Source organism: Cebidichthys violaceus, unplaced genomic scaffold, assembly GCF_023349555.1.
Source record: "Cebidichthys violaceus isolate CVI_PGR_0920_01 unplaced genomic scaffold, fCebVio1.0.p SCAF_15, whole genome shotgun sequence".
Classification (NCBI taxonomy): domain Eukaryota; kingdom Metazoa; phylum Chordata; class Actinopteri; order Perciformes; family Stichaeidae; genus Cebidichthys; species Cebidichthys violaceus.
Window position 1 is genome coordinate 9,945,026 of NW_027176318.1, and position 22,391 is coordinate 9,967,416.

The window sequence follows — 22,391 nt, forward strand, 5'->3', positions numbered from 1 at the left end:
TGAATAAATGTGAAAGTAAGACTTAATAAATCATAAAACTGTTAACAGGGCAGTTTAGCTTTTAGCATGTACAACACGTTCCAATGTGACCTTGTGATCGTAGAGCAAACAGAGGGTGATCTAATAGGGAATCCCATGACTCTCTGTGCTTAACATTCAATCACTCATTGCACAGTTATGCAGGTCAGGCACACCGCAGAATTTATGTGGCAGGTTTACCAGCAGAGTCCCCGATCCAGGACCACATCACCTTTTTCTCTCTAGTAAATTTCCAGGACCCGCGGTGTGAAGTTGTAGTTGCTGACAGTGTCAAATTCTGGTTGTAACAGGAATAATTGATAACAGGCTATTTATGGGGATGAGACCGGCCTGGCGGGACAAGGTCAGAGATGTGATTTATAGCAATGTGCCATGAGAAAATATGAATAAAAATACCCTTTTGCCTCAGACAAGGGTGCAGAGCAGAGGAAGCGTGATGTTTTGCATTTAGTATGAGTGAGTCACAGCTGCTCTAAACAGGACACACTGTGTTGTTTAGGGTGACACAGAGGTAATTGTTCATCTTAATTTTTGCAAAAACAAGACTACAGTGCATGATACAATCCATCATGTGTTTTCATCTGAGCCTGCTGCAGCGTATTTTCATCACTAAACAGCTGGAAGTGCAAGTATGTTATCTGTTTTAATGAGAAGCACTTTGCACTGACACTTAAAGTGGGTTGCATTAATGCCTTCATAGCCCTATAATTAGCAAGACACAATTTCTCAAAGCAGGTTATTAGGCAGTGACTGCACAAGCTACTGCTAAGCTGATTTGATTCTGTGCATCAGCATCACCTGTGTGAGGGAGTCAAGTGGGAGGATGAATAGCAGGAGGGGGGGGGGGGGGGGGTAGGGATGCAGGGAAAGGTCCCTACAGCTACTCAAATGTTCCTCTTGAGCAGGGGGCGATGTGAGAAATGCCTTGTGTGCCCATACATGTGTGCTGCTGCATATTTTATGGTTAGTTAGCGAAGCATGCTCATCCTCTTTCAGCAGATGTTTCAAACAAATCCCATGGATTTGGAGGAAGTGAGTGTTGGCACAAGTGACAATTAGATAAACACTCATTGTACTCTCCAAGGTTGCTGGAGTAAAGAAAGTAGAAGGTGTGCAATGGGACATTTACACTGCAGTAGCGGCTATTAAGCCAAGTACACTCAGAGTTTTAACATGGGACTTAGTGCAGGTTGTGCTTTTTCTATGATGGTAATGAACAAGCCTCCCGTGTCGCTGGCAATGGTCTGAAACCACAACTTTTAAATGGGTTCTCATTTATCATCAGTTGCTATAGGGATTCATAATGTGTCTGGGATACCAAACAATCCGTTTATAGTCAGGGCAGTTCTCAGTACTGCTGCTGTATAAGGACCACTGGAGGTCAGGCAGTGGTGGTCTGGGGGAGAAAATGCTGCAAAAGTGTCCTCTTGGGTGCCGCGATGGTGAACATGATAAAATGTCCAATGTGCATGAAAACGTGATGCAGTGCACTAATGGGGGTCCTTAAAACAAAGAAAATGCAATGCAGCGCCTGCAGCGTTGCCAGATGTATAACGATAATGATTGTTTGTTGTTGTACAGTTGATTTTAGTCTGCCTGTCCCATTTGAATTACTCTCCAGATAGCATGATATGCATCCTTAGTCTGTGTTTGCGCATCTCTTCTCACATGACCTCCTTCCAGCCAGTCATGCTCGGTACAGGCCATGATGTTGATGAACGTGACTCGTCCTCGCCAGCTGATGTTCTCCCTCCCGCCACTTGTCACTCATTCGAAGAGAGTTTGAATGAGAGACGGCTAAACTGCTGCATCAATGTGAAATAATAGTAGAATTTATAGATTATGGCCTTAATTGTTTTCATACAGAACATGAACAGATAAGTTGATTTTGGCAACACTGCTTCTATAGGATGTCCTTCTAGTGGAGAAAACGTGATGCAGAGCCCTCTAGACTAGAGTGTCTTCCAGTGGAAGAAAATGGGAAGAAGTGCCATATACTGATAAATGATAGGCTAGTATTCAAATACACGGGGTTGGAACTGTTTCAACACAGATGTACCACAACTTTCTGCACTCTGTTGCCTTTTCATGTTGTTTTTCTTCGCCTCATGCCCCTGAGACAGCCGAAGTCCGCCACTGTTCACAGCAAGAGCCTGACATCATTGAGTCCGATAGAAATCATAGATGTGTTCTTGGATCCGCCTCCGTTGTATACCCTTGTGGTCTTTGTACAGCCCCAGGTCTATTGCTGGTGAAGGTCATTCACATTGAAAACAAAAAGCAAGATAGTTTTGGCTTCAAACTGAAAACCCCTTCAAACAGATCGTTAATGGATATGGTTTGCTCAACAGTCACAGTGTTCCGTTATTGCAGGAAGCAACCAGTGCAGACTGTGATGATTTCATTTAATTATTCATGCTGGGAGGTTTTCTCAGGACAAAATTAGTTGTCACTGTAAATTAAGAACAATCGGGAAAAAACTTGATTTCAACTTTTACAGAGCCGCGCTACTGCAGGACATGGGACAAATGCCATTGGGGGGGGGGGGGAGTACCAACGTGGTCGCGTGGAGGTATAATCCATCACAAAGCAGCAGGATCCCTGTCCTCAAGCAACCCACCTCTTCTGACGGCAGAACACGGACTAATTAAAAAGGAGGGAATGTGCGTTAAGCAGTCTGGCGAAGCATCGTCGTCCTCTACGTCGCGTGCCTCCAACAAGGCAGCTGTTGCTTGCGCGAAGTGCGCACCTTAAAAAACACACACACACACACAGCCGCAAGTCTCCCACATGCCCGGTAACAGCAGTGTTTACCGTTTGAATTGGACCCGGTCCCCCCCCCCCCCCCCCGCCGCAGACCGCTGTATGGTTCATTCCAGCGGCTCTGTATCCTCAGTGCGAGGTGTGCTTCTGTCCGTCTTCAACACGGAGGCTCAGTCACTCCGCCGACACAGCCAGCAGAGCGCATTTCGATGGAGAGCTTAACGCCGAGCAGAGATCTTCGCGTGCACGACTGTTTTGTGCCGAACTGTTAATGGGGTGAGTTATTATGATACATATGTGGCATAAATGGTATGAATCGTTGGCGCCGAGTTGTATCTATCTAACAATAGCTCTTTTTGTTCCTAGAATAGGTGAAAAAGTGAGGCTGTGTTGTTGAGATGTTGTGTAACAAGTGTGTCGGTTGATAACCAGAAACAAGTCCCCCTCATGGGACACGTGAGCTCCACAGGGAATCCTTAATATGTATACGGTGAAGTTATGATTGTGGAGAAGAAGTAATTCAGAAACTGTAGATTTCAATAAATAATGCACACGTGAATGTGTCTTCTTTGTGAGTAAGATCAGCGTGCTTTCTTAATGTCTTATATATCGTTTTGGAATCATATTCCACAAAGCAAAGATAAAGTGATGAATACACAACAGCACACAGCTGCACACCTTACAGCTGCACGTCAGCTCTCTGAAGCCTCAATCGTGTAACGAATGAGCGTACGACCGTTTCACAGTGAAGAGCTCCACACAAAGGGAATGACATTCATTGTGACAGTGTTTTTGGACAGGATGAAATGGAATTGAGATGTCAAAAGTACTTTTTTTTTTTGTTACCAGAATCTGCTGCTGACAGCCTTCGATGTTGTTATCAGCAGGCTGATTGCATATGGGAAGAAAAAATAAATCATGAATAAGAAACAGAAACGAAAGGCAAACATATCTAACAAATTACACTCACACTTGTTTATGGTGGCTAGAAATAATAGAATAATGAACAACAAAAAAAGCAAAACATTAATATAAGTTTGCCACAGCATTTGGGTGCAGTTTGGTAGTCTGGAGAAGCTCAGATAAGATTTTATTTACCGATTAATTTGCTCATTTTTAAAAATTATAATGAAATATATGTGGTCTAGAAATATCTCGGTGATCAACATGACAATTCTTTTCTATTAGAGCGATCAGTTTCACCTCTTTCCTCCTACGTGCATTAAAAAGTAAACGCATACGGCCTTATGGTAATTAGATGTTAATCACCCTCTGTCCCTGTTTAATTTCTCATCGTTAACTAAAACCCCCACAAGGCTCTCCTGCAAATATGCCCAGTGAACCAGCTGACGCTAGCGAGTCTCATGACAGCGACTGACCTGAATTGACACTTTACCCACCTAGCCGTCTCAAACACCAGTCCTAAGTAGGCTATAGACCTAAATGTATTCAGTTATTGTCCTTTGACGTCAGCGAGTGCGATTCCTGTCCTACTACCCCCCCCCCCCTTGCTCCTCTCACATATGCACATATACATTTGCATGTGTTTTTCTGCCTCATGTGTCTGTCTTTCACAGAGTGAGTGACAGCCGCTGTTTGAGGGAGGGAAGCGGGCATGTTTGATTGCCTGTTCCCTTCAAAACGGTTGTCCAATTTCATGGCTATTGGGCTTGTTAATAGACGTGGGGAGAAGAAGGAGCAGAGGGCTTATTGATGTGCTTAGTTGGACCCTTTGATTAGAAGGCATGGTTTGTGATGCTAAGAGACAGTGTCACATGTCACATAAATACACCGGCTAACAGGGACATGGCTCATATTGTCATTACCCGTCAGGCCTTTGATGAGCCTCCGATACAACCCAGTGTGTATAAACACATATGTACTAGAAGAGAGAGAGAGAGAGAGAGAGAGAGAGCGAGAGAGAGAGAGAGCGCCCCTCATCCAAGGCCAAATACCCTTTCTCGCAATGTTAGCGGAAGTGAAAAACTATTTGTGTATCCGCTCAGCAGTCAGGTGGATCTTCTTGGGCCCATGCTTCACCTTTCCGCCAAGTTTCGTGAAAATCGGGCCAGAAGTTGTTTTTTCCATTACCCTGCTGATAAAACAAGCAAACACATTGAAAACCTCCGCGGTTGAAGTAACGATGCATTTCATGAGGAACTCTGCTGCATTTTAATTTTTTTTGTAGAAAAATCAACCTTGGAAATTCAAGGAACGTTTCATTGATTTATTCATTAGAGTAATGCTTCAGTAATACAGCCAAAAGAAATGTTATTAGAGGCCAAACAGACACACAAATATGATCCTGTTGATTAAATCCTGCAATTCAAATTAAAATCAATTGGGGACAATTATTTCAATTACATGCATTAGCTACACTCATTATGGACACTTAGTCCTGGGATCAACCTGAGCACATCATCCAGATTCCGTCATTACAATGTCACAAGGAAAAACATGAACAATGTATCATTTTATTAATATTCAAGGTTGTGGTTAAAATTCCACTGTGGTAAATAATACAGTGGGTCAGGGTAAGAAACTGTGATCTGTATTTTTAAAAAGCCCGGGAGGATTGTTAGAAGCAAGAGCAGTTCGTAGGGATAGGTTAAAGCAGGAGGAGTAGTTTAAACTGATCTATAAATAAGAAAGTGTAATTAATTATTAAAATGAACATCTTATGATATAGATGAGGCACATCGGAATATATTTTCCGAGACAAGATGCATGAAATCGTTACTGCACCCAGGGATGCTGCTGAAAATGATGCTTCTGTGAGCCAGACGCGTCTTAAGTTATCATAACAATATATTCTGAACCAAAATTATGGATTTCCAAAATCAGATAAATCCTGCCGTGTACTTTCATTTAAAGTTTGTATTCGAAATAGTCACTGAATTCATACAATAGTTGTTTTTCTGTAATTATGCCACTTCTGATTAAGTTGGTCTATTACATTATACGATATACAGCAGTTGTAAGTTGTAAAGATCAACACCACACTTAACATCCAGACAGGATGCTTGGTTGGTGATTTGAGATTCATCGTTTCTGCACTTTTGGACATGGTGTAGTGTTGACTTTGAGACTAGCTGAGCCTCTCCTGTGAATGTATTGATAGAGCTGGCATGTCAAATCTTTTCTTCTGTGAATCTGAAATGGAGACAATCCTATGTTAATGCGGAGTGTCTCTCCAACGGCCTCTATTATTTAAAGTGAAAATAGATGCTGCTCTCTGCAACCACTTAAAAACATACAACTCCACAATGTTGAACCGAGGGATCTCTCTATTGGAATACGAAAGAGAAATATTCCCGAATGAGTTTACAACAAAGACTCCACTTAAAACTGCTCATTTTGCAACAGAGGTCTTACTTTGATGCAAATCAAAGGACAGCAGTGGGATGATGAAACTGAATATTTATGGTCTCTTCCAGAAGTCGAGATGTCCTGGAGTACTTTTGAGCCTTTTTAACAGCAGATGAAATTGCACTTGAAAGTTGTAGGCAGGTTGCTTGACAGCTGTTAAAAAAACTCAAGTGCGTTTTACTATTGTGAGCAAATCACTAAAGTGCCTCTCTCGTGAATGACACAGTGATGTACACTAGTGCATTTACGCAACGGTGCAAAGCCAGCCATAAAAGCCACTGTTTCTGAGAGAATTGCATCTTCAAATTTGAGCATATATTGTTGAATTTCATAGAATAGTTATTGATACAAAAAGGCTTTCAGATGTGATGTACTTGTAACAATCACATTGGAATTGTTTCTCCCTCTTCTCTCTACCAACCGCAGAATGCATCAACTGACTGCAGAAACTGTCTCTGAATCGTCTTGGCCCTCGGCTGCGGGGCCGTGAGCAGCTACCATGACCTATCCCAACACCAGCACACTGACAGCCAACTCCAGCGGAGCTCTGGACGGCCATGACTTCGGGGGAAACATCTACCGGCCTTTTTCTGTTTTCAGCGTGCTCACTCTTACGTTACTGGCGATGCTGGTGGTGGCCACCTTTGTGTGGAACTTGTTGGTGCTGGTTACCATCCTGAGGGTGAGGACATTCCACCGGGTGCCCCACAACCTCGTGGCTTCCATGGCCATCTCCGACGTGATGGTGGCCGCCCTGGTCATGCCGCTCAGCCTCGTCCACGAGCTGAACGGCAGGCTGTGGAAACTGGGCCGCGTGCTCTGCCAGGTGTGGATATCCTTCGACGTGCTCTGCTGCACGGCCAGCATCTGGAACGTGACGGCCATCGCTCTGGACCGCTACTGGTCCATCACCAGGCACCTGGAGTACACGCTCAAGACGCGCAAAAAGATCTCCAACGTGATGATCGCACTCACGTGGCTGCTGTCCTCCATCATTTCCCTGTCGCCTCTTTTCGGCTGGGGGGAGACCTACACGGAGGGGATGAAGTGCCAGGTGAGCCAGGAGCCGTCCTACACGATCTTCTCCACCTTCGGAGCATTTTACCTGCCGCTTTGTGTGGTGCTCTTTGTTTATTGGAAGATCTACAAGGCTGCCAAGTTTCGGATTGGTTCCCGCAAGACCAACACAATAACACCCATGGCTGAGGTGATTATTAATTTTCCTTTTCTTCAAATCCCTCATTAATCCCTCTTTAAATCCCCTTGTCATGGTATTGGGTATTACATGTAGATACTCTTTGAAACCAATCAGAGAGCTAGAACTCTGTGAGTCGGTAAGGTTGGTTGACAGCACTTGGTTTAATGCTTATGTTGAGATGTTGTTGGGAAGGAAACTGGCCATCACCCAGTTTAGGTTGACCGCAAAGTCAGGGGGAAAAAAAGGTGTCGAGAACGCAATGGTGTACAAGGTCAAAAATAATTTAATTTAATAACTTCACCTCATGTCTCATTTTACATGGGAAACTGCCGTGCAGATGGTACGATAAGCACAGGGTGCCGCACAGCAGATAAGCCCAGCAGGAGCAAAAGGCAGCATACAGCGTGAAGGAGGTTATACACTGGCGGCCATTGAAGAGAGGTGGGAGACAGCCAGCCATGGAGAGAAGTGATGGAGGAGAGCAAGCCCACTTGGGGGTGTGTGCTGATACGGAGAGGAGAAGCATTATGCCCCAGGCAAATGCCCAGCATTAGAATCTGAGTGTAGCAAATGTGGGGGAAAGGGCCATTGGGAGAGAAATGTTTCTCCAAGTCAGTAAGAGAAGTCACTTCTAGTAAGCAGTAAGTAAGGGAAGCCAGGGCAATGCAGAGCGTTGGACAGAATAAATAAATAGGAGTTCAGAAACCTCATCACACCAGGCTGTTGCATTGTAATTCCACAGTCAACGAGACAGGAAGTATTAGAGCACACGTGACAGACACAAAGGCCTGTCAAAATGCGAAGAAAGGGCAAAGGAAACTGTGTAGCGGTCTAAAATATCTGCTGATAGTGAACGCAGAGTGGAAACCTGCCCCTTCTGCCAGGAAAACAAGCACACACAGCTCAGAGAGCCACCACAACCTGCACCTCTGCCAGAACAACCGTGGTAACTGATCGCCACAGACAAACGTCTTACAAGTTTAGGGCAATCACTCCAGTGTGACATCAGACTCATGTTACAAGGAAATCTTGAATTTGCCTGCAACCACAACAAAAACAGGGTTGTTAAGCCACTAAAATCCACATTATTCAAGATGGCGTTCCTAACCAGATAGCAAATACAGTCTACAATACAAAAAATCAATCCAAAATGCTTTTGCATACAGTACAACGTTGTATACGACACATCTGTTGGTGGTATTCAAACTCACTCACCCACTATTAGCATGTATGCGATACTACAGGGCACCATTGAAGACTTGCACAGGTGTTAAGTGCAGCAGAACTGCTCACGGGACGAAACATCAGATCCACACTCCATTCACTCGAATAATAATCTGCTCCCTAAGTGGCCCTCATCAGACACAGGGATGCGAAGACATGGAGAGGACCAGCATCCATCATCGGGGGGGAGCTGCCACTGGGAACGCTGAGACTATGAAAGCGAGCTCACAGCCAGCAGGAATTGAAACCCAATATCGGGGCTCCGGTTGTGCGCAGAGTGAGAGCAATAGGTTTAACGCACCGCAAGGACCGACAGTAACGCAGTGTGGAAGCGCTTGTATGTGACGGTGAAGGGATATTGGAAATTATTATATACTTTGTCCTGAACAGAAGGAAAAAGTTCAGAGGAATCAGAATTGTTTATCTTGATACAGTTGTTGATGACTGAACCGTCAGTTCTGTGTGTGATGAATTGAAGTGTCAGTGCAAAGTAGGAAATATAAGTTGCTGTGCATTTATTTATCATTCTAGCTGATGAGCTATTCAACAGCAATCAGGGAAACAGAAGAATCTGATGAATGAGCATGCGGGCAAATAATTGCAGCAATCCTGCTCATCACTACCAGCTTGCTAATGTGCGTAGGCAGAAGGTAGAAAGCTATAAATACCACCTCCAGCTTCTTTAATGGGCCACTGCACCTTCCTGGCATTGGCGTTTCTCTAATCAGCAGACACAAAAGGTCTAGATCTGTTCCGCAAGCATTAGCAAACACCTAATCAGGCAAATTTACCCTCGTGAAAATTGAGTCAGCATCCACTTCTCACCTGCCCTTGGGTGGGTAATGCAATTTGAAAAGCCCTGAAAGCACCTCAGCGATAGAGATTATGCCACTTTTAGACATCTTAGAGCAGACGCCTCTTTCTTTCACCTATGAAAAGGCTTCTTTTGAAAATCATCAAACGCCTGAACATTCTGAGAAAATACACAGTGGGGCCTTTTTTTTTTTTTTGCCTTTTTATTTACATCATCCACGTACTTTAAAATACCCCCCCCCCTCCCCCCAGTCCTCAAGATACCTCTTAGTTACGCAAGTGTGACATCATTTGGCCCAAAATTAGGAGCTCATGGTCAAGGAGAACCAATTGTTGGACACATTAGCCCCGTCTTTTATTGCTTTGGTAGACTAACTTTATGTCAAGTTTCATTACACAGGCAATCACTCTTGTAGCTATAGCAATTAAATTGAATATCTTGTATTAGTCATTTTGCTTTCCACAGATGTACCCGTTGCTTATAGTCGTATTAGACGTGTCTCGTTACCCAGCCAGAGTTTATTGTCATCAGTCCCCAGCGTACATCGAAGAGTCGAGGCATCGAGCCCCGCAAAGTGTCCGTACGGAGTTGTAATGTGAGGGATGGCATCCACATGCAAGATAATAAACCTGCACTCATCCATGAACAACACCCACTCAAAGACATACGAACACATGCCACCACAAATGGAGTTTGAAGATGTGGACAGATCCTTGGCCTAGACGCACAAATAATTTAACACTACAGTACCAAAAAGCCATAAAATGTACAGTTTGTCACTACAAATATGAAAGCTGTCTAAAGTTAAAGCACTGGTACATTAACTTCTATTATTTACATTATAAAACCTCAAAACTCTCTAGCTCGACTGAATTACCTTCAACAGGTTCTTGAACAGTTGTACCCTTTTAACATACGACAGAAGCAAATGAGAAATTCTTTTTTACAGCCTTCCATATCTGCAGGTGGGAGACTGTCTTCCTCAGAGAGCAGACTGCGCCAGTCACAATGTCTGAAGTCTGGAATAGCCAGACCTCCAGATCCTCACAGCTGTCAGTGCTAAAGAAACACATTATCATTCTGGTATAGAGGTAAAAATATATATATATATATATATATATTTCTTTAAAACAATCACAATCGACTTGGACGGCGCTAAGCCCGGGATGCAGTGACTGTGTCATTTATAGAAAGCACATATAGCTGCAGGGGAGAGAAATGCTTAAACTCACAGTCTACACCCAGAATGGACGGGTATGGTGTTAAAGTACAGTGCCAGAACCAACACCAGTATGCTTAAAGTGATGCCATTACCAATAGAGTACCGCCACCGCACTCACAGGCAGGCAGTCCCAGTTGTGTGGGTTGTAGCTGCTGCGGTAGTGGGCAAGTCACATGTCATATTAAATAGAAGAACAGCTTAAAGCCACTCCATATCGCTCACCGCTTGCTCCAAAATACCAAAATATAATAGTATTTGTTGGTTTTTTTTTACATTCAAAGCTACTATGGAGGTTTTCAGATAAAGCATTCAAATGTCTATAGTCATATTTTATGACTTTAAAAAAAATATTACAAACTTCTCAATTTAAATTAAGTTATTCATTGGATTAAGTTAGACAGTCAAGAAATAGTACTTCCAGCATGTAATCCCCCATAAAACCACAAATTGTCCTTTTTACATTTCAGCTTGTGTGCAGATTAAACTGCATTGAAATGTATCGTGTTAGTTGATTCACTTTAGAGGCTTTAGACAAAGCCACTGCTTCTTGTGCTAAGCTACGCTAACCATCTCTTTAGCTTCATATTTATGTTGATCTTTCGGTTTGCTAACACTTGGAGAAGTAGGCTTTGTAAAAAGAAAAGGATAAGCTCTATATATTTAATGACTGAAACAAGTCTCACCTTCAGAGTTAGCTACATCCTAACCTCATCACTGATGCACGGTGTAAAGGAAGATCTTCAGTTAGTCTAGCTACTGCACAATCTAATGTCGAGGTGTTTTAAACCATCCACAGAATTTGAAACCTCCTTCCTAACAGCACAAAGCTTTTAACCTCCAGCCTCTGCTGTAGCTGGATTTGCTTTATCCATCGTATCAGTTATAGGCCCCGCTGACCCGTATTGATTTAACTACATTTACTCCAGAGTGGACACGTTTCTCCATCTCCAGGTTCCCGTTTAAATGTTGACCAGTGTAGAGTGTTGGTCTGCTTTACTTCAGAGACATTTAGAAGGTGTTCATCAAGGCCGTTAGGCTGCTGAATGACCCGCGCAACGTCACCTGAGAAACGAAAAATAAAGTCTGCCTTCATCTGTGCTAACGGGAGACGAGAAAGTCTTCAGATTAATGTTGACATTTCCTTTTTTTTCTTTTCCCAGCTGTGCAGTATGTTTGTGAAATGGGCTGCTGGAAAATGCAGATTAAGACACTGCTCTAGTTTTATGCCCTATGTGTGTGTGTGTGTGTGTGTGTGTGTGTGTGTGTGTGTGTGTGTGTGTGTGTGTGTGTGTGTGTGTGTGTGTGTGTGTGTGTGTGTGTGTTGAAAGAATAGGCTTTGGCTTGTTGATTCACCTGTTGACTCACATTTCTTTTCAGCCAATAATCCATCTTTTGTTGAGCAGCTAAACTGAGCCTACATTGTTGAAGATATTGCTATTCTATTTATAAAGACCTTTACAAACTGGGGGCGTGGTGAATAAACACCAAAATGAGAAATATTGCATATCAAAACTAGTCATACCTGCAGCGATGCAGATTTGCAACAATTTTTCAATTAAAGGTTCCAGTATATTGGCGCAGGCAGAGGACCAACTAGGGATCAGCATCTGGCAGTCTGTCTGTGTTGGTGGTTGTAAAGCCTAAAGTATTGTACGCTATTTTATTAAGTTTCCTTTTAGCAAAATGTTTGAGTGACTGATAAAGTTATGCAGTGTATACGTCTAATGCTTTTATTGTGAAAGGTGAGAACGTAAAGGAGTGGATCTGGCATGCCCTGCGTTTGTCAAGGTTAGAGGGAGTAATCAAGTGTGCGTCTTGGTTCTGGACAATGGTTGTTGTATACTGGAATGAAAAAAAATGACATTTCTTTTTTTCCACGTAATATTTACGTTACGTTTGAAAGTACTCGGGACAAAAACAACAATATACTGAGAGAAAAAAACACCCCAGGTGTGTCAAAGCTTGTTAAATGAATCAATAGAGTAACTGGTTTATTCTCTGATCGCTTCCTTCCCAGGTAAAGGACGAAACACATCAACCGCAGATGGTGTTCACCGTGCGCCACGCCACCGTGACCTTCCAGACAGATGGGGACACATGGCGCGAGCAGAAGGAGAAGAAGGCGGCGCTGATGGTGGGCATTTTGATCGGAGTGTTTGTACTTTGCTGGATCCCCTTCTTCATCACCGAGCTCATCGTCCCGCTGTGCTCCTGTGACATCCCCCCCATCTGGAAGAGCATCTTCCTGTGGCTGGGGTACTCCAACTCCTTCTTTAACCCGCTCATATACACCGCCTTCAATAAGAACTACAACAACGCCCTGAAAAACCTCTTCTCCCGGCAGCGCTGAGCCACTCGGCATGCTGGGCAGACACACATACACCAGCACGCACTCCACAGCGTCACTCCTCCAGGCAGAGAAGGACTGACCTGTCTGTATCCGTCACTCAATCGTCCTTCAGATGGATGATAACCAGAGACTGTCTTTAAAAATGTGTGTTTTTATTTATGTGTTGTTTTGTTTATTACCCTGCTGAGGTAACCTCACAGCTGGACTGAAACGGGTGTCTGAGCTACTGTATCTACAAAGAGAGGAAATAAATTGGTTGTGTTGCAGGCGGCAGTGGTGGTTACAGCGCCGTCTACAAGTTGGTTTCCTTCTGCCGTTTCAGGCTTATTAGGGAGGAAGCCATGTCAACTCGTAAATAGTTTCATCATATGTGGAGCTGCTGGGAATGAATTCAAAGTAAAGCTGGAAGAAATATACAAGAAAAACCTTTTAGAACTGCACAAAAGAGCCTGATAAACAATAAACCAACAAATTGTGTATTATTTTCTAAACTATACACAACAAAATGCTCATCATCTTAGATGAGGAAAAAAATGGCTTTGATTCTAGAAAAGAAAGATTTTCTGGAAATCCCTCAAGTAAAGAAACCACGTTATAGCCGAGTAGAGACTTCACATGTAATTTATTCATGCAGACTTGTAGATAAATGTACAATCTCTCCTCTGATGCTGGATACTTATACACCAATTCTCTTTGCACAAACAACCACACATGCCATTGACTTTTATAAAGCAGGAAAACAGCAGAACGAGTAATCATTTCCATTATCTCTGAATAGATGCATTGTTGAGGAGCTGCAGTCACATCTCACGCCAGATACATAAAGTCACCAGGACAGAGGCTGCGTGGACTGGTGTGAAGCTATTCAAAGCATTATCACAGCTGCAGACTCTGCAGCCCGAGAGGTCAATAGAAATTAAAATCGGCAAATAAAAAAAAATGATATTGCATCATTGTATAAAGAAGCTTAAGTGCTGAGACAATACATGTTTAAAAGAATGACTTGTGACTTTATATTACAGTAGGGGAGCTATGGGAGTAAGAGAAGATACTGTTAACCAACACCAATATCATTAATGAGCTCAGCACACAAAACCTATGCCTCAGTTAGTCTCATGTTTTTTTTTATATGACTCCCTTGTTTCCTGCACAAATTGCCTCTTTCCACTTAAAGTGTTCAACACTGTAGAAGCAGTAAGTGATCCTTTATTTTTGGTGTGTAATATACTGTACTGTGAGGAATCGCGCATGACAAATTGATCCTCGGCAAATAGTTGTGCTACATGTGTTTGAGCTCCTGAGAGCAAAATCAAAGAATCACAAAATCCAATGAGATGTTAGCTTTTGAAAAGTGCATCTAATGTCGCTGTCAAGTGAAAACCATGTATCTCCAAATTTGGTGAATTTGAATTCTTCTTCAGATAAACTGAAGGACTACGCGTTAACTATGGTTCAAGAAAATGTTCCTATTCTTGAGCTAAATAAACTATTTCACTAGACTAAGAGTCCACATGCTAACATGCGCAGAATGACAATGCTAACGTGCTGATTTTTTTGCTTTCTTAAGTGTGTTCGCATGCTAACATTTGCTAATTAGCGCTAAATACAAAGTGCAGCTGATACAGGTATTTGGTCATAAACAACTAATTAAAGCTTTGACTTGGTGATGGCGCTACATGAAACGTTAGGGGATCATCGATGTCAGTACACATCATCCTGAGGGCGGATTTGAATGTACAAGCCAATTCCACGGCAATTCCTTTTGAGACATCTCACTGAAAAACACAAAATGGTGCTAGAGAAAAAAGTCAGGGGTTCCCAAAAGTCACAAGGATTCATCATACCAAATGTCATGCCAATCTATCCAGTAGTTTTTTGAGGTATTTCACTTTGGACCCAGTGGTAGACTCATCGTCATGAACCGCCATTGCCATCCTCAGAGCCATGACAGTAGCAAGGCTAAATAAAACATTGTGTTTTAAAAATGCATCGTTTCAAAGCTTAAAATGGGTGTTTTAGCTCATGAACAGTTTATATTTTAAAGATACATTGTTTTCACATGACTTAAGTGTTGTAACAGAATACAATAGAATACTATAAGAATTATCCTTTTTCTACAAATTTTTTGTACACAAAGTTAGACTATGATCTTTCAGCCTTTTACCTTAATTTAAACTAACAGACCTCAAATGACATGGAATATATATATATACACATATGTATGTATATATACACATATACATACATACACATATACATACATATACACACACACACACACACACACACACACATATACATATATACACACATATACACACACACACACACACACACAAAATAGCCTCAATTATGGAAAAAAATATATACGATAGTAATTTAGACTATACTACATATCCAGTTAAACGGAGTAATATATCATGATGAGGAAACCTAAATATATATGAAAAGAAAATACGCCCACTAACTGCAATGGTGGTTTTTAGTGAAAACAATATTCTGTGGTGAATAATGAAATGCATGGAATATAGACAGAAACAGAAACCCTAGATATGGTTAGAAAAAAAGAAAAAGACAGTGCTGGTGACAACTGATCTCTCTTAGCACTCCTTGTATGTATTAATCGCATGACTCGCTGGTTGACTTGGAGCCAATTGGTGCTCTTCAGGATTCACTTTTTCAAATGACATCTCACCGCTCCCCAGATTGCCCGAGGACGGTTGATTATTCACCCGTTTGCCCCTCTTAGGTCTTGTTCTGTGTGGTGACCCAGCTCAGGAAAAAGCAAATGTTTGCAGAAATGTGTTGTTTACCATTCATCTCAGTTTCCATTTTCATGTTCAAAAGAGGTAACAAAAAAATAAAAATGATCTCCTTCAGAGGCACTTTTTGGAAATCCATACTTGTTTTTCATAAAAGCAGACCCAAAAGAAGGGGGAATCCGATGTGTTATTGTGTCGGTGTGTTTTCAATGTGTGCATGTTTTCTTCCACAGAAGCCTTGGCTGATAAAATCAACAATAAACGAGCCCTTGATTTGTGATACACAGCGTCAAGCTTGGCACTTTGGCATGAAAGCTTATGAAAGTATGTTCAGGTTGAGCCACGAGGCATGCTGCTAGATATCTGCCAACAGTTGGCTACAGACTCAAACACACACACACACACACACACACACACACATAGAATGAAAGGGAGAAAGAATTCAGTGCTCTAGTTTTGATAATAATTCCCATTTATGATCATCATTGCCCAACTACTGGAAGTCATTTTCTAAACAGGCTTTAGCTCTTCCCATCTCTCTACGGGGTCACTGCCAGCATGCACATTTCAGAGCCAGGAGTGAGACCGCTTCTGTTCAAAGGAGCACATCCATCCATGTTTTCAGGGAAGACAGGATGCATGAAAATGGGTCTTGGCTAAACTGACTTAGGATTAGAGCCAGATGCCTCTGGCAAGGCAAACCTGTTATTTAGCCACTGAATTTTACAGAAATAGATGCAACGAACAAAGAAATATGACAACAAATGGAATATGAGGGGAAATAGAGACATGTGAGGATGTTAATAAAGAAACATTTGTAGGAAATAGGTTGTACCACTATAAATAGCATAGCTGCTATCTTTCTGCACATGGAGTTCTGTGCACCACATATGTTCTGTAACATCCCAGCCAGTTCACATGTAAACAAAGACATCTGCAGTTTGCCAACACTAGCCTCTGGGAACAATAGATCAGGCTTTAAGTTATGGGTGAAGGGCACTGGGGCAGACATGTAGTGTTGAATGACCAGATGTCCCGCATTGCCTCATCTCTCTTATCTTCACAACAAAGTGGGCTCAGTCTCTTCCTGGCTGAGGTGTTGCCGACTGTGTGACTCTGTTGTTGTTCCACTTGTTATTCTGCGACGGCTCAGTTTTATCCAAATAGAAACTGCACAGCAGGACTGTGGAGAAGAGGATTCTATAGTGAGCATATGTATATGTGATCTGAATGAGCACATCGCTCTCTCGTTCTTAACCTCCGCTCGGCTTCTTGCTGGCTTTTAATTCAGGTTCTCGGGGCAAAAACAAGAGAGGATTGTAGGAGAATAGAAAATCCTAAACACTCCAGAGGAGATACGAGATGAGAAACCTTTCTTTGCCTCGGGACAGAACTGGGATGGACAGTGCTTCCTGGATTTTCTTATTTCATATTTCATACTTTAATTCTGGGCTAGTGCTGGTCTGAAGCTGTAATTTAACACTGGTAACTGGTTTTGTATTTTCACAAGATAAAAACACACCAATATGAAAAAGTGGATATACAGGCCGCTCGCTATGAGTTCATACTGACGCAGTGTAGTGCTTATGCTAAATTCTAATTTCAGCATGCTAACATGCTCAAAATCACGATGCTAACATGAAAATGTTTAACAGGTATAATATTCACCATGCTAGTTTAACGTGTTATCATGCAAACGTTTTCTAAATAGCACTAAACACAAAATACAGTTGAGGCGGTTTTCTAGGTACAGAATTTGGTCGTTGTTGTAAGTCACCTTTAGAAGTGAATTTTCTTCAAAATAACATAAATGTCAACCTCTTGGTGGTGCTAGAGGAAAAGTCAACGGATCACCAAAGTTTATTGGGATAAATGATCAATGTATCAAAATTTCATGACAAACCACGTCAAGCAAGTATTTCAATCTGGAGCAACGTGGTGGACAAACTGACGGCAGACTGCTGCTAGTGTGGCTGAGAAAGGTACAATCAAATGTATGTTGAACAAATGCTTTTTTGAATTTTTGCTCAATGAGCCTGTGAAGAGAGATCATATACATGAAAGCACAAATAACAAAACAAATTCCTTGATTATAAACTGAATTTTGGTTCAGTTTCCAACTATGTTTTCCAGAGGTATAAAACGTATGAAGATAAAACACCACTTTATTTAAGTCTCAAAGGGAAAAACGAGAGGATTTGAAACCCAAGGCCGTCATCAACATTATCATCAGTCTTTTCTTGGAGGCTGTAAAGCATTAACATCATCCGTTTGCGCTGATCCATTGCTTATGTTTTGCTATTTTTTTCCTGCTACCTCTCTCTTCTGACCACCGCGCTGTCATTCACCGTAATAACTCACTGCCAGGCCATGAATAGTTAATAAAATGTAGGTGGGAAGAATCTGAAACAGATTCAGCAGATGCTGCTGAGCCACATCAGTCCCACTGATGAATTAGGATGAGCCGATCACATTTTTCGATGGAAGCGCTCTGGAGAACCTCCATCGGCCTCTAAAGCCTTTCTAAGTTGTAATGCGTCCTCTTTTGATTACAGTGGCATGCGACAGTATGTGTGCGTACACTTTGTTTCTAAAGATCCTGTACATGCCTCACAACAAAAACAATATGTTTTAATAGAGTTGTTGACTCTGTTGTCTGACTGCCTGCATTTCAATTGTACACCCCAGTTGGCTTGGTTGAACCAACGCAGACATGGAGAGAGAGAGAGAACACAGAGACCTTTGAGAGAAGTGTTCTTTCAAAAGCACAGACAGCCATTACGAGAGGACTGGCTCCCGGTGAGATTGGGCAGGTGGCACTTAAATTTAGAGATTGCAGGAAATCACGAGCAAACTAATTCAGGATGTGATTGCTCAGAGAGGGTAAATAATAAACTGTGGGAAGTCTCGCCATGTGCTCATCAGGGAGACAGAGGCACGGTCACACAGAAAACACAAAGACAACGAGGTTACAGTGTTACTAGTTCAGATAAAGCAGAAACAGGTTTTCCTGGGTCCAGACCTTTGAATCCGCCCACTACACAGAGTGAGAGTCAACTGATTCGTCTCATATCGCGACATAAAACAGCGTTTTTTGGGGGGTTTTTAATTAAAAAGTAATCGACCAATAACCGCAGCAGGGGGACTAACGATTAGCCAATCAGTACCAGGGGCGGGACTAACGCCATTGTCAAGTTGTAGGTTGCGCCGGAACATAGGAGTAATAAAAACAACAATGGAGATTGCTGCAGACAACATTGACGCTGCTATCCAGGCTGTTCTAAACCTGAATGTTAAGCACCGACTGCCACCTCTTTACAAAACATTGTGAATCTTCAACACCTACAAGTCATCTAAGACAAATCCTCTCAGACTCTGCGTCGGGTCTATATCGGAGAATTACCCCGACATTTGTGAATCCTTCATTCATTGGCCTCTCGTTCACGTTTGGGCTGCTCAATAATAGTTTTGAATTTGATATGACCCCCTTGATTAACAGATTCATTTGGCATACAGGGAATGTCTTCTCAATGTCACACGACATTGTAGGCTAGTTGTGTTGTTGTTTTTTTAACTTTCTCTTTTAACTCACTTCGCTCCACTCTCAAAAACACCCGCGCAAAAGTATGTTGTCATGGCAACACATCACCTGTCGACTTAAAATGACGTTGGATTCAGTCGGATACATCGGTCTCTAGGGATTGGATGGCGAACATCGAACTCCCCCAACGGAAATCAATTAGAGCAGGAGGTAATGTCAGACTGAAGATGGAAACAGAGTGAAAGGAGTTGACAATTCCGTGTGATATCAGGCAAGAAACAGGTGACTCCCCTGTTCCCTCAGTCCTGTAAGGATAAACCAACGCAGCCTCATACTCTGTTGCTATGGCACCAAGACGGGGAAAGAAAGCTCTGTACATGTCTGTGAAGATTCTCAGTCACCCAGGTTAAAAAGGAAGTCTACGATCGCTATGTTAAAGCAAGGCGAGTGGAGATGTTATACGTTCTTTTCCAAGATTCAAAGAGTCCTGAAACCTCTTCAACAAGTCTGCTCGCCTTTGACTTACCACTTGTATCCGGTGAGAAAGAAAAAAAGCAAAGAGAAAATACGTCCTATTCGCAACCGACTACATCTCAAGACTTGTGCATACCTCAGTGCCTTTGTGCAATCTACTCAGGTTGCTATCAGGCTTGAAAAGCTTGCCTCAGTTTGCATACAAAAGTCCAGCAAAGTTCACAGAAACTGCAACGTTACGCCTGAGTGAAGACACTTCTCTTGGCAAGCGAGCCAGCCTGAAGCTAGGATTGAACAAGGGGGGGGGGGGGGGTGATGTCACGCTCGGCAGAACTGTGTGGTAAAGAACAGCATATCTATTGTTATCATTTCAGCTGATTTAGCCCACGGCGATGCCCTTCACCTCAATCAGCTCGGAAGATGTTTGCACGCGCCACTTTGATGTCTGGCGATGTGCATGGCGGGACCCTTTTATCACATGTGAGAGCTTCTGGTTTGAATTCCCTTGAAGAAACATTTCAATATGAATGAGATCTATTGCACAGGAACAAAAGGTTGGTTCATTACCCGGCCTGATGATCAGAATGACGGCAAAAACAGCGTGACCGTGAGCTTCGGGATTTTCTGGTAAAAATCCCCTGGATTGTACTCCCTTGCAAGGATTTAGAGCTGCCTTAGAAATCATGTTGACCCAACCTCTGCAACTGGAACAAGAGGCTGAATTACAGCTCATATGTTAACACCACAACAAGTCCCACGAGGGAAAACAGGCTTTGTTTTGCCTTCCATTGTTGCAGCGCATTCATATTCAGGAGATGCTTGTGGTACACTGGCAGGCACTAAACCAACTACATGGTCCTAAACACCCCATTACCTCATTTTCAGACAGTGAAAACATTTCTTTTTTTTGGTGTTTTCCCAAGATGAACATCGTTGGGAAACAGAATACCATAGCAACAAGCTGGAGAAAAAAAAGTGTCAGTGGAAGGAATACATCTGTACAGATTTAACTGGAGCCTTTTCTATTTTGCAAGCTGTATTAACATCAGTACATCCTTGCTAGAGATCAAGTATAAATATGATGCCATGTCTACTCTGGCAGGTTTCTTCTAATTAGATAAAAGAATATCTTAATTGGATTCATTTTATTGTATCCACACCAGAGATGAAAGTATCCATAAGATGCAAAAACATCTCTATGTGCCACTGTAGCATTTTCATTAGGGTCTTTGACAAATTGTGCATCGCTGCTGAAATGCCTGCAGTGGTAACCTTTATTGGCTCGCTGATTGCCCGTTAGTTTCCACTTCTGCTGTAGCTGTTTTTGAGAGATTCAAACTGTGTGAAGAAAATGTTGAATTAGCATAATAGTGCCGCCTTGTAGCACATTACTAAAATGTTAAGTCTCAGTTAATCTCACTTAGTCTTAGATCAGTAAATGCTAAATAAAATATGGAAACTCAGGAAATGCTATCAGGATCTTAGTGTGGTGTCCCTACGTTATGTCCAGCATACTTAACCAGAAATATCATAACAAAAATATCTGGATTGTGTTAATTGATTATATGATTAGATACATAATTCAACAGTTGCTTGGAACATTTTGACTGCTGGCAAACTGCAAGGCAGGTTGTATTTAGCACTATTGTCTACCCCTGCCTTAAGTTGTTTATAGCAGTTGGTCCACGCCAACTCCACTCCACACAGCCCACTTCTCACTTAAAATGTCCTCTTGGGCTGCAGCACTTAGCAACATGTTCACTCTGCCAGCCCAGGAAGGTTCAACACCATCTAACTCATGGACGAGAAGAGCTGAACTTGAAATGAATTGGAAATCCTCCACAGGACACGTACAATGTATGCAATGTATTATGAACGGAGAACGTTCCCCTTAAAAAGGTTTAATCATTTTAAACCCAGCAGGCTTAAAATTTGAATAATTCACATTTAAACTGAATTAAAAGTGACATAACAGAGACAATGAGTGACTGGATGACTCCCAAAGGAACCATAATCAAGCAAAGAGTATTATCATATTATGATATGGCTGCTCAGTCACCATCCAAAGATCTCTCTGTGTCTACTCATACATGAGGATGTTATTTCAGTAGTTTCTAAATGCAGACTGCAGCGTTCTTTCGATTATTGATCATCCAATGTGGCGGATCGCAATGTGTTGAGTGGGCAGATTCAAGAGGAGCGAGCCATTAGCTAAAAGCATGTTAACTGTGATCGTTGAAATAAGTGTTGCGTGGGTGGTTGTAACTGATCAGAATAGTAAAAGCAGGTGTGATCATGAGGAGGATTTAAAGAAAAACTAAATGTACAGTGCAGTCTTTTACAAGTGTTGTAAAATAAACAGTTGTGTGCGTCACTTGTCATCATCAAGACAGGAAGGAGCTGCCAGACCGAGGTCAATCAAACCTTCATCACAGCCCCCTGATTCACTGGAAATATATGCGCGAAGCAACAAAGCATTGACGAGCACATGGTGATCTTCAAAGCAGAGTGGTCATCATCGGCCTACTTGAATTGGGTGCACTGACAACCGTCTGTGACACCAGTTCAAGCCACATGCGCGAGGCTCCAGAGAGATATACGCTAAAGCTCCCGGCATGAGTTATCGCTTTAGCAC

General features: G+C 42.3%; 1 protein-coding gene across 1 annotated transcript; it reads left to right on the forward strand.

The window, feature by feature from the left end:
• Positions 1–2,947: 2,947 nt before the first annotated feature.
• htr5ab (5-hydroxytryptamine (serotonin) receptor 5A, genome duplicate b) lies at positions 2,948–16,023 on the forward strand. The gene is made up of 3 exons (XM_068709920.1): positions 2,948–3,078; positions 6,598–7,378; positions 12,647–16,023. The coding sequence occupies exons 2-3, from the start codon at positions 6,671–6,673 to the stop codon at positions 12,977–12,979; spliced, it is 1,041 nt and encodes a 346-aa protein (XP_068566021.1). The 5' UTR covers positions 2,948–3,078; positions 6,598–6,670; the 3' UTR covers positions 12,980–16,023.
• The last annotated feature ends 6,368 nt before the right edge of the window (positions 16,024–22,391 follow it).

Coding starts and splice junctions, on each gene's coding strand:
- htr5ab (XM_068709920.1), top strand. CDS start 6,671: ATGACCTATCCCAACACCAGCACACTGACAGCCAACTCCAGCGGAGCT. Junction 7,379..12,646: donor CAATAACACCCATGGCTGAG/GTGATTATTAAT, acceptor CTTCCTTCCCAG/GTAAAGGACGAAACACATCA.